This window comes from Pimephales promelas, chromosome 14 (genome assembly GCF_988280905.1).
Source record: "Pimephales promelas chromosome 14, fPimPro1.hap1.1, whole genome shotgun sequence".
In the NCBI taxonomy this organism is placed as follows: Eukaryota; Metazoa; Chordata; class Actinopteri; order Cypriniformes; family Leuciscidae; genus Pimephales; species Pimephales promelas.
This window is the reverse complement of record NC_142782.1, coordinates 25699199-25710099: the sequence shown is the minus strand read 5'-3', so window position 1 is coordinate 25710099 and position 10901 is coordinate 25699199. Positions and strand designations below refer to the sequence as shown.

The following is a 10901-nucleotide window of genomic DNA, read 5'->3' as shown; positions in this document are numbered from 1 at the left end:
GTAGTCATTAAAATCTATAGTCTTCTTAAGCAACGTTTTGCAATATCACAGAAATTCCCTCTCAATGACGCCCCCACCCACCTCTTCCAATGATTCCTGAACCCACATCTCAGGGCTCCTATAAAAAAATAATGTTAATATCCTAACAAAAATCAATGCCAGGGTAAAAACTAAAGAGTCCACCCTCCCCCCAGTTCACATGGATGCCCACCTGACAACCAATCCCTCTTCTCCCTGGCTCTCTAGAAAAGAAAATAAGAAAAGAAACAAACACACGCACGCACATTTTTCTCAACATGTCACACATTCACACACACACACACACACACCTCTACACCGTCCTTCCGGGAGAGACAGGGAGATGATAGTTTAGGGAGTGGCCAAGCAGGGGCTGTACCCTACAACCCCACCCACCTTATCCTACAATGAAGAAATGAACCCATTTTAGAATGGTGTTATTCAGCGCCATGGTTCCAAAACTTGCAGGTCAAACAATTTTTGCTCGTTTAGCCATCAGTCCTCATAATTTCTGAATCTTCTCAGCAACCACGATGGGGTTCTCCTTGCGGATGCGGGCGGCAGCGGCTCCTCGGTAGTCGTAGGGACAGTCATGTTTGTCAGAATAACGGTGGATAGCGCAAAACAGGTTACCGCAGCGACAGTCAAAGCCTATAGACAGACACAAAAGCGAGTGGATTCAGATGGTCATGTAATCCTGCTGAGTGAAAACGTTTAGCAGTGATTTCTCTCAAGAAAGGGTAGGATACCAGCAGGACCATGTGAAATGCAGCACCAACCTGCAGTATGCTGTCTGAATACAGATTCAAACTAGGACAAATGAACTAAAATTGATGGACATATGCCGGTAATTTAAATGCAAGTCGATTATGGGGAGAAAATTATACATTACTGTTCAAAAGTTTTATGTTTTTGAATTTAGTCTCTTATGCTTAATTATTAAAATATATATTAGTGAAATATTACACTACAATAGTTTTAAAATGTCATTTACGTATATCAGTTATGGCAAAGCTTAATTTTCCGTTACTCCAGTCTTCAGTTTCACATGATCCTTCAGAAATCATTCAAATATGCTGCTTTGGTGCTCAAGAAACATTTATTATTATCAATGCTGAAAACATTTTTGTGTAAACTGTGATCCATTTTTTCAGGATTCATTAATGAATAGAAAGTTCAAAGAGTAGCATTTTATTTGAAAGAGAAATCTTTAGTAAAAATGTCAAATCTTTACTGTCACTTTAATGCATCCTTGCTGAATAATAGTACCGTAGTTGTTGTTTTTTTAAATAGTTTTGACAAAGTTATAACATTAGTGTATTCATATATGAAACATTGAAATATATTGTGAACCAAACCAGCATGTTGGATGCAAATGTTTATATGAACTTAGGTAATGGGAATAAGACTGTTAGAATAATAAAACTAGGAGACAATCTGCTGATTCTTTCAACAAAAAAGGAAAATGAGCAGCTTTGCAGTAATAAACAAAAAAAAAAAGAACAGCTTTGGATTAAAGCTTTATTTTGTAAAGTTTTGAAGTCTGCTCAAAGATAAGCGCGGCCCAGCCCTCATTCAAGAACAAAAAGCGCTTCCCTTGGCTCTTACCCGTGAGGCCAACTTTTTTCCTACAAGTGAAGCATCGATTCTTCTTTTTGTTCTTGTCAGGGGTCTGATCTCCATCTGATGAAGTCTGTGCAGCCTCCCCTACTGGCCCTGTTAAACACATGGCCAGCCTTTGATAGATAATTTCTAAAACACAATAAACTTCCTGTCTTCTGAGGCTACATGATACTCAAATCAATGATTTAATGATTCAACAGTATTCATGTATTCCATAAAGAGAATTGAAAGCAGGGGTTTAGTTTGGATATGGTTGTTCAAGGTTGATTTCTTATTTCTATATTATATTACTCCGGTCTTTCATAATTGACTAAATATGACCAAGATTAAATCTATCTGAATTAAAACATATTTTTGAAACAAAACCTAGGTTGATTGTCTTTTTTTAGACTAAAATTGTGTGCTTACAATATAACATTATTTAAAATAAATAATATGAAATCAAAAAAATGCTTTTTGAACGGTTATGAACGGTTCAAATAACCAAAGAATGTGCTTGTAAAATGAAAGTATATCTATTCAAATGAACACAGCAGACCTGTGCTTTTAGACGATCCCTCCTCCTCTTCCTCCTCCACTTCAGCTCTGTCTGAATCATTGGTTGCCGTGTCCTGGGAGATGCTCATAGCAGTCATCTGCTGGGTCACCGGGCTGGTCGAACTACTGCATGAACACAATCCAACCAAATACAGGAGTTTTTGTTATAATTCCTTCCTATACCATCATAAGCAGATTGAGCTCATTAAGAGATTACCACTGAGCTACAGACCGTTTTTGCACTTGCAGTTTGAACCAATTCAAGCACGATCAGTCTCAGATTTATAAAGACCTTATTACCAAGACGTGCGTTCTTCAGGCGGGATAACGGCTTCCGTAGGGGGAACAGGGGTGGACTCCACTGTAACTGCAGACGCACCAGGGGAACCTACAGGAGATGTAGCCGCTGGAAGAGACAGACAAGGAGCTAACCATGAACTCTTCTTAACTTCAAAACTAAGAGAACAAATTAGGTTCTTAATGCTATAGGTGCATTTGACACTGAAAGACTGATTTACCTTTCTCACCTGGGGGACTGTTTCGTCCCCCACCTTGTTGTCTCTGCAGATGTTCCTTGTAGCAGACAGAGCACATTCCATTGGTGCGAGGGTTACCATAGAAACCGCATCCCATAGTGCAAAGCATTGGCACCTGCGTCTGATTTGTCTCCTGAGCCATGCTGTTTGAGAAGGGGGGTGAGGGGGACGGGAGATGGCGATCCTAAAGATGCGGTTGAATAATTAGCATTTCATCAGCATAATTTACACTTTTATGGGGCTTTTTTGCTCTTTTGGGGGCTTGACAGCATATGCTCACTAATATTCTTTAAAAACTATTTTAGTGTTTGGGAAAAAATAGCATTTAGGTTTGTAATGACATGAGGCCAAGTAAACGATGACAGAATTTTTTTTCTTTTAAATGACTTACTTGGTTACACTTATTAAGGTGTCCTGGTTAGAGTGTCATAACACAAATACATAAGGAGGCATATTAAGTTAGGGTTTGGTTTAGTTGCTTGTATTATGCATAATTTATTCTTTTTTTAGCAATATAGAGTAAATGTAATGTATAGCATGGACACTGTAAAATAAAGTGATAAATACATTTAGAACTAAAAACTCCTATCACAACACACATCAGAATATCAAATAAACTAAAATGAAATGCGTCGAATTGGACATCATCCTTTGTGCTCTACCACTGACGTTGCTGAAAGGTTTTGAAGAAAACATATCCATCCATATTTTGTTCATTTACTCTTGACATGATTGAATTTGTACAACGCCACCATATATTACACAAACGATGTATATAAACTAGATAGGAAGACAAAATAGAGAGACAAAGTTTATAAAATAAACTTGTAAAACTGTTCAATGTTGCTGGGCTCCCATTAGAGTGAAACCCCAAATTAAACCCCTTTGATTTATTTAGACCCTGCTAGATGCTGACAATATGCTGCTTGAAAACAATAGTTTCTTTGTTCGGCTTTTTGTTTCTCAAACAAGCAAACGAATGATCCAGGTTACAGAAACCTTAACAGCCTGCTGATCAAACGACGATTAACAATCTGGCAACAGTTGCGCTTCAATGCATAAAAATACAGCAGTAAGTGTTTAATATAGAAATATAGAAGTTTACCATAAAAATCCGGATGACAGATTACCAAATAAACGGGAAAAAATAGGTTATTTTGGAGCAAGTCCAGTAAAAATCAGCTGAGAGAGCGTCTCCGCAATTAGAAAAACATTTTGTCTTTGACCCTAGTATGGCGACAAACAACAAACCGAAGTGTTGCCAGCGTCAAAGTGACATCGAAACCAAATACAATCCTTCGAAATATTTAACTCTACGTACAGATGTCCGTGTTGAAATTGCTGAATAGATGAAAGTCGATTTGTTTGTGATATTTAACTAGCCAGGCTAACGCGCTAGTTCTGCTAATGGCTAGCCGACGTGATGGCACGCACACAAATCGGACAGCTGGGACCTCGAGACCGTCCCACGAACACTTGCGGTGGCTTAAAACCTCCGTTCGCTCGAATATTTACCCGTATTTCCGTGAGACTGGGGAGAAATCGACGACCTTGATCCCCAGAAATCTGACAGAGTAGGTTCCTGCTATGCGCGTGCGGCCTGCTTCTCTCAACGTCATCTGAAACAACGGGTGTGACGTCACCTAAAGCGCAACAATTTGGCAATTCGTCGAAACCCCATCATCACACTTCCCACTCACCAACAAATGCTTACAAGTATTTCTCTTTCTTCTTCTTTTCGTTTCATGGCCGTTCACTCCTTTGGAGTATTCACAAGTATTTCTGTACTTGCAATGTATTTATGTATTTATATGCTTGTTTTGAGACAACGTTGGTTTGATGGATGAAAAAGTTAGATATCTTAAGGAATACGGAGGGCAAAATGGTCACGTGCATTTTAAACGTGTATCCTTTCATTTTCAATTTCGGTGCCAAAGCTTCCTACTTCAGCTTCTTAAGTTAATGCATATTATATTATAACATTGTGCATTATTCTATTTTTGCCAAGACCCACAGGTAAATAAAATGAGTCATTATCTAATTAATTACTCACTGATTTGCAAACATTGTTATGAATAGAAATCATAACATTGGATAAAATTAAAATTCTGGTATTACATTTAATCATTTAGCAGACGCTTTTATCCAAAGTGACTTAATTAAACTAACAAGGACAACAATTTGCAAGCTGGTACTCCAGTTTAGTCTAACACACAGTATACGTTTTTGTTGTTTTTAGTAGATAGAGTGGTAGAGAAAAGCAAAGTGTTAGTGTTAATGGATCAAGTGTTGCCGAAAAGATGTGTCTTCAGTTGTTATTTGAAAATGGCTAAAGACTCAGTAGCTCAGGTTGAGTTAGGCAGGAACAGGGAAGGTTCAGGTGAAGGTCCCACCCGGCAAGATGGCACCACGCAAGTAATTGCATCTGTGTGTGATATTGCATAAACATGACCCTAAATATGCTGAAATGCTTAAATATTATATATAATATGCTGAAATGCTTAAATATTATATATTACCTCTCCATAGAGCTCAGAGAGCAAAAACAAATGGAAGAAAAATAGAAATAATTTCTTTCATAAAAGTATTTTATTTCATTGATCGACTGATTTTGCATTTCAAACAATCAACAGGTCTCTTTTGCAGGAGTTATGACATAAACATCATGAATTACAAAACCAGGGACTATGTGGCTTGCTCTTATTTAGAAAGTATGATGTATTCAGTATTTGATAGTGCGACAGGTTTGAATGCTATACGGCAATGTACAACCTGCATTGCACTGCTTCCATACGCCAGTGGTTTCAATACTTGGTTTAAAATACTGACATTGCTAAAATTATATGTTCATTATACAGTCATTTTAAAAATGTACTATGAGTCTAATGACTCAGTAAAAACTATTTAAAATTCTGAAATGCAAATGGTTACAACATTCAACAATTTGCAGCATATATTAACCTATGTCATTAGATTATCGGGCATTTTCAATCGCCTTTCTCGGTTATCTGAGGTGCAAAAGGCCCAACCAGCCAATTGAGAGGAGTGTTATTGAGAAGGTACTCCACGACTCCATCCAAAGATTGTCGTACCTGTTAAAAGATGAAGATTGATCAACACTGCCTAAATTCTATGTACATTTAATAATAGATTCAAACAGAATCACGACAGTTGATGTACAAAATTGCATACACTCGACTCAAACTGACTGTACCTGGGCTACCTGCTGACGCGTCTGCTGTAAGATAATGGGTGTGAGTGTCCTGGTGCTCCTCAGAGACGCCTGGAGTTCTTCAGCTGTGTGTCGAGCATTCAGAAGCTGTTCCTGCACGGTGCCTGGGAGACCCTGAACGCTGGACACGACACCTGAAGATGCTACCTTTAGCTGATCACTCAAACCCTGTATCATTGACAGGGCTCTCCACTCCAGCTCCTATGATGAGATATCCACATATACTCACTGAGAATGTGTCTTGAGGAAGATATTAATATTTTGTATAGTATTTTCAAAGGGAAATACATCCAAAAACAACAAATACAAAGTGCATCCGTACCTCTCCCTTGCCTTTTGCTGCATCCACCTCAGACTGTTCTGTTACTTTTTCCTGCAGTTCTTTGGGCTGCCCTTCCTTCCATTCTTTCCATTTCTGAAATAACTGCTCCGGAGCGCCCCCTAGCTGCTGGCTAGCACTGGCCAAAGTAGAACGGGTACTTTCAAGCAGGTCCAAAGTGCTGGTCATTTGAGTCACAGTGGCATGGGTAGTGTCTCTGGCCTTGCGGGCCCTAAGCAGGGACTGCTCAAGCGCCCTCTCCCGAACTTTGGCAGACAGCTTCCCCAGGCGGACGAAGTAGCTGGGGCTAGAAGTTACCATGAATCCTTCCTCCTCACCTGGCCTTGGTTCAGACAGAGCAACTGGAAGCAGAAGACACAACACTGATGTCAACACCTTAAATTCATAATAGTCAAAGTTTGGGGCCAGTGACATTTGTTTATGGTTTCCAAAGGCTCATAGGCTCACCAAGGCTGCATTAATTTGATCAAACACAGGGCAAAAAAGAGTAATGCTGTGAAGTATGTATTAACCAAATTCGATTTTAATGTGTTTAAATGTAATGTATTTCTTTTTTATGTCATTTATTGATGTGATGACAAATGTGAATTTTCAGCAGCCAGTCGTCAGTGTCACAACATCCTTCAAATCATTGCAGCAAAAACAATGAATTGAAAGTTAGATAAATTAGATTTTTTTTAAATGTAAAAGGGTTTACTGTCACATTTTTATCAATTTAATGCATGCTTGCTGAAAAAAAAAATTGTTTTTTTTTACTTTTTTGATTTTTTTTTTGATTATTGACTTTTAAACAGTATATACTGTATATATTAATGTAAATATTCAAATAAATAAAGAAAATCAAACAAATTTTTTTTATTGTATTAAAAACTTAAAATTCTAGGTAATAATGTAATAGCAGGTCTTGAAAGTGAAATGTTTTCATATAGCTGGATTCCCTTTTGCTCATTAGCTTTTGCCAGAACTGAAACAAAAAGTATTTCCTCCAAGAATGTGCTCTTTGCCCTTTTATTGTGATGATGTATATCCAAACAAGAGGCTAACTGAGAAGAGAACATTTTTAGACTACTTTAGCTGATGTTACCTTTAACTTGTTTTTTTTTTTTTTTTTTGTCAAGTAATTTCTTAACAATAAATAAATTGCTGGGTCTGAAGTGCAACTCCACTTACCAAGTTCCTTTTCACTAAGTGGAAGGTTCTGATCCACCCAGTCTTCAGAGTGAGTAAGGGCCTTATCCACACCATTACTGACCATCTGGCCCACACGGCTCCCCATGACAGTGTTTATCCCTCCGGCCACAGCCATACGTGTCTTTTCCACACCTCCCAACACAGCCCCCACCACAGCATCCTTCGCTCCTGTTACTGACTGGTACATCATGCCCACTGTGTTGGAGACCAGCTGCAAGTCAAGTCACCTTTATTTATATACTGCTTTATACACTACAGATTATTTCAAAGCAGCTTTACAGTGATAAACAGGGGGAAAAAAAGTATTCCAGCTGTTGTTCAGCTCCGTATGTTGAGTCATATCCATTGTAAAGATAATCAATTATTAAATTAGTTCATTTCTATAAAGCAGTACTGCAAAATAAAAAAAAAATAAAAAAAATTATTAATTAAAAAAATTACAATAATATCAATGGATATATTCACAATGATTCATGGAGTGATTCAAATAAGTCAGTCTAGGCTTTACCTGGTCTGCTGGTTGTTGTAAAATTGGAAGGTTTTCTTCTACCTTGTCCAGGCCTTTCATGGCATATTCATTTACTACTGCAACTGCAAAAGAGAAAGAAAACACAAAACAACTGCTATTATTGAACAACCAGCAGGGAAAAAAGTAATACATTGAAAGACAGAAGTTTGCAATAATTGAGATATAATAACCTTTTTTAAATAAAGATAAGTCTCTTTTGCTCTCTAAGGCTGAATTTATTTAATAAAAATACAGTACAAACAGTACACTAGTGAAATAAAATGATATTACATTTTGATATAATTGTTTTCTGCAAATTTATTGTAGAATATAATTTATGAGATTTTAGAAATCATTCTAATATTCTGATTTAATGCTTTATTATTATTATTGGTGCTCAATTATTAAAAATGATTTTTTTTTTAATTAGCAGTGTTTAAAAACTGTTTTTGCTGCTTAATATCTTTGGGGAAACTGTGATAAATTTTGTTAAAAAACTTTTACAACATTATGATCATCTTTACTGTCATTTGAATCAATTTAATGCATCCTTGTTGAATAAAAGTATTCATTTACATTTTTTTTTTTTAGAAAAGATTGTAACAAAATATTAAGAAGCATATTCAAATGATTTTTGAGGATCATGTGACACTGAAGACTGGAGTAATAATAGTGAAAATTCAGCTTTGCATCACAGGAATAAATTAACAGATATTTTAAATTGTAATAATATTTCACAATATTACTGTTCTTTCATAAACATAAAAAAAGTCATAATTATTCCAAACTTTTGACCATCAGTGTACAAACTACCGTAACTTTACGAACTGCATCTAGGTTTAAGAAACTCACTCTGAGGTTCCAGTCGGTCTAGTATGGGTTTGGAACCTGTTGAAGCAGCAGCTCCTAGTGTTCGCATCCCGCTCTCTGCCACCTCCATTACTCCTTTCAGGAGTGGCACGCTGTCTTTAGTAGAGCTGTAAGCATTATACACCGCACCACATGCTGAACTCACCAGCGGCAGGTTGCTCATTCGGGAAACCACACTCTGAAATACAAATTAGGTGCTATTTACTCTACTTTTGATGCACAATGTGGCTCATTCATGAAACATAACAGAACAAGATTTTAATGCTGAACTTCTGTTGTGAATGTGAGGGTCATGAAACATATGACTCACTTGTTCCTGAGTAGCCTCTGATGCCTCTGTGTCCTTCTCTCCTGACTTCCCATTATCTGCCATTCTGTGGGAAAAAACAAACAAACATTTTTTCACAGACAATCATGGATAGAGATTCACCTCAGAAACACAAAGGCACTGGTCCCAATAAAACTCACAGCCTGGTCAGAAAAAAAATCAGATAAGCAAATGATGACAGAATTATAAACTATAAAAACATATAACTATATAACATATCTTTGCTACATTTTACAGAAGTGGGCGTTAAGATCCCGTCATAGTAATGATGACCTTCCTAATGACAAATCAAGAGCGTTGAATAGACGAAAAGGCGTAAACTTTCACCCACTTCCTGAGAAATTTTATTGTTGCGCCATTGATTCCGTGTGGATTAGAATCTGACAACTAGAGACTGAAACTATAGACTTGACAAACCGTTTTAACAACATTTTAATCACACAATAGACTTTTTTTCGCACTGTAGTCGTATAAATTAATTTTTGTTTCTGAGGCGCGGCTTGTTTAACTGTGTGAAGAAACTTTTAGCCAACTGGAGAAAAAACGTAAGCGTAGGCTCGCGCTCACTGTTACTGTCTCTACGTTACTGACATAACAATAACGCACCGATGAAAAAATTTGCCATGCCCCAAAACTCTTGTCAGACTCATATTCCTATTATCTTAGACAGCTGTCATAGAAACTGACCTGTTATTGATCTCAGTTGTCCCTCGCTGACCCGCGTGAAGTATGTGGGAGTCTGAATCGCTGTCTAGGCAAGAGCCTGAGTCAACTTGACGCAATACAAGTGCAAAGTTAGGCGGAGTTCTTTGAAACAAACCAATCAGCCTCTATGAGATCTCTTATTTTGACGCTACCCACAATGATTGTTTCCTTCTTTTTAAAATGAGCCCTTTTAGCATATTTAATATGATTATTATTTCCTCTCTCTCTAAACCTAAATGTTCCTCATGCAGATAAATTATTGTTTGGCTATGACTCCCCAAATTGTGCCACCCAAGAAAAATCTGTTTAAACAAAGCATTTCTAAAACAACCTATAATTATTAATATTACTGTAAAATGTCTCCAGAATACAATTGTCTTAAATGAGAAAATAATAATCTCATAACATTTTATGTATCCTGTTAATGAGCTACTTAATCTCAGTATGTTGGACCTTTATATACCAGATTTATCAGGGTGCTAATAAAGATACTGGCAGATTATTATCATTATCATTAACCTTTTGGGTTCATCTGAGGTGAAAGAAGCAATATGATACTCAAGTATAACTAAACATGTTTGGAAGTCTCGAGCTGTACAGCATGAGTTTTTGAGGCCCAGGCAGGCCTCTGAGGTTCTGGTTTGGTCCATAATCCATCCCTATCCCTCCATGTCTATGGCAGTTAACACTGACAACCACAAAAGATAAGATATGGAATCTTATGATGATATGAAATCAGTGATAAAAAACCCCCGCCTCTACACTAATGCTAATCATTTGAGATAATAGTGATGTGTAAGTTGTTGACGTGTACAGTTTAAAGGGATAGTTCACTTTGAAATTATTTTTTAGTATGTTTTAGCTTACCTCAAGGGCATCAAAAATGTAAGTGTCTTTGTTTCCACAGTAGTTTCAATTTTGATATTTTTAGGTCAATTTGGTTAGGTTAGGTTATTAGGTTATTTTGTTTTCAAACACTTAAGTACAATCAACTTGGCAGCGGCTGTGAGCTT

At 37.1% G+C, this 10901-nt stretch overlaps 2 protein-coding genes across 3 annotated transcripts; both read right to left on the bottom strand.

Annotated features, from left to right (window-relative positions):
- Positions 1-306: 306 nt before the first annotated feature.
- On the bottom strand, positions 307-4349 carry LOC120482545 (AN1-type zinc finger protein 5). Of its 2 annotated transcripts, none has more exons than XM_039676994.2 (6): positions 4230-4349; positions 2697-2898; positions 2479-2584; positions 2180-2304; positions 1627-1734; positions 307-669 (listed from the first exon to the last, which is right to left on the bottom strand). In XM_039676994.2, the coding sequence occupies exons 2-6, from the start codon at positions 2854-2856 to the stop codon at positions 521-523; spliced, it is 648 nt and encodes a 215-aa protein (XP_039532928.2). In that variant the 5' UTR covers positions 2857-2898; positions 4230-4349; the 3' UTR covers positions 307-520. The 2 variants fall into 2 exon arrangements, with proteins under 2 accessions (XP_039532928.2, XP_088975861.1); XM_089119735.1 differs by lacking the exon at positions 4230-4349 and adding an exon at positions 3820-3844.
- A 935-nt stretch (positions 4350-5284) lies between these two features.
- On the bottom strand, positions 5285-9987 carry plin3 (perilipin 3). The gene is made up of 8 exons (XM_039677008.2): positions 9871-9987; positions 9166-9229; positions 8838-9033; positions 7986-8068; positions 7457-7688; positions 6269-6627; positions 5929-6147; positions 5285-5806 (listed from the first exon to the last, which is right to left on the bottom strand). The coding sequence occupies exons 2-8, from the start codon at positions 9226-9228 to the stop codon at positions 5702-5704; spliced, it is 1257 nt and encodes a 418-aa protein (XP_039532942.2). The 5' UTR covers position 9229; positions 9871-9987; the 3' UTR covers positions 5285-5701.
- Between the last annotated feature and the right edge of the window lie 914 nt (positions 9988-10901).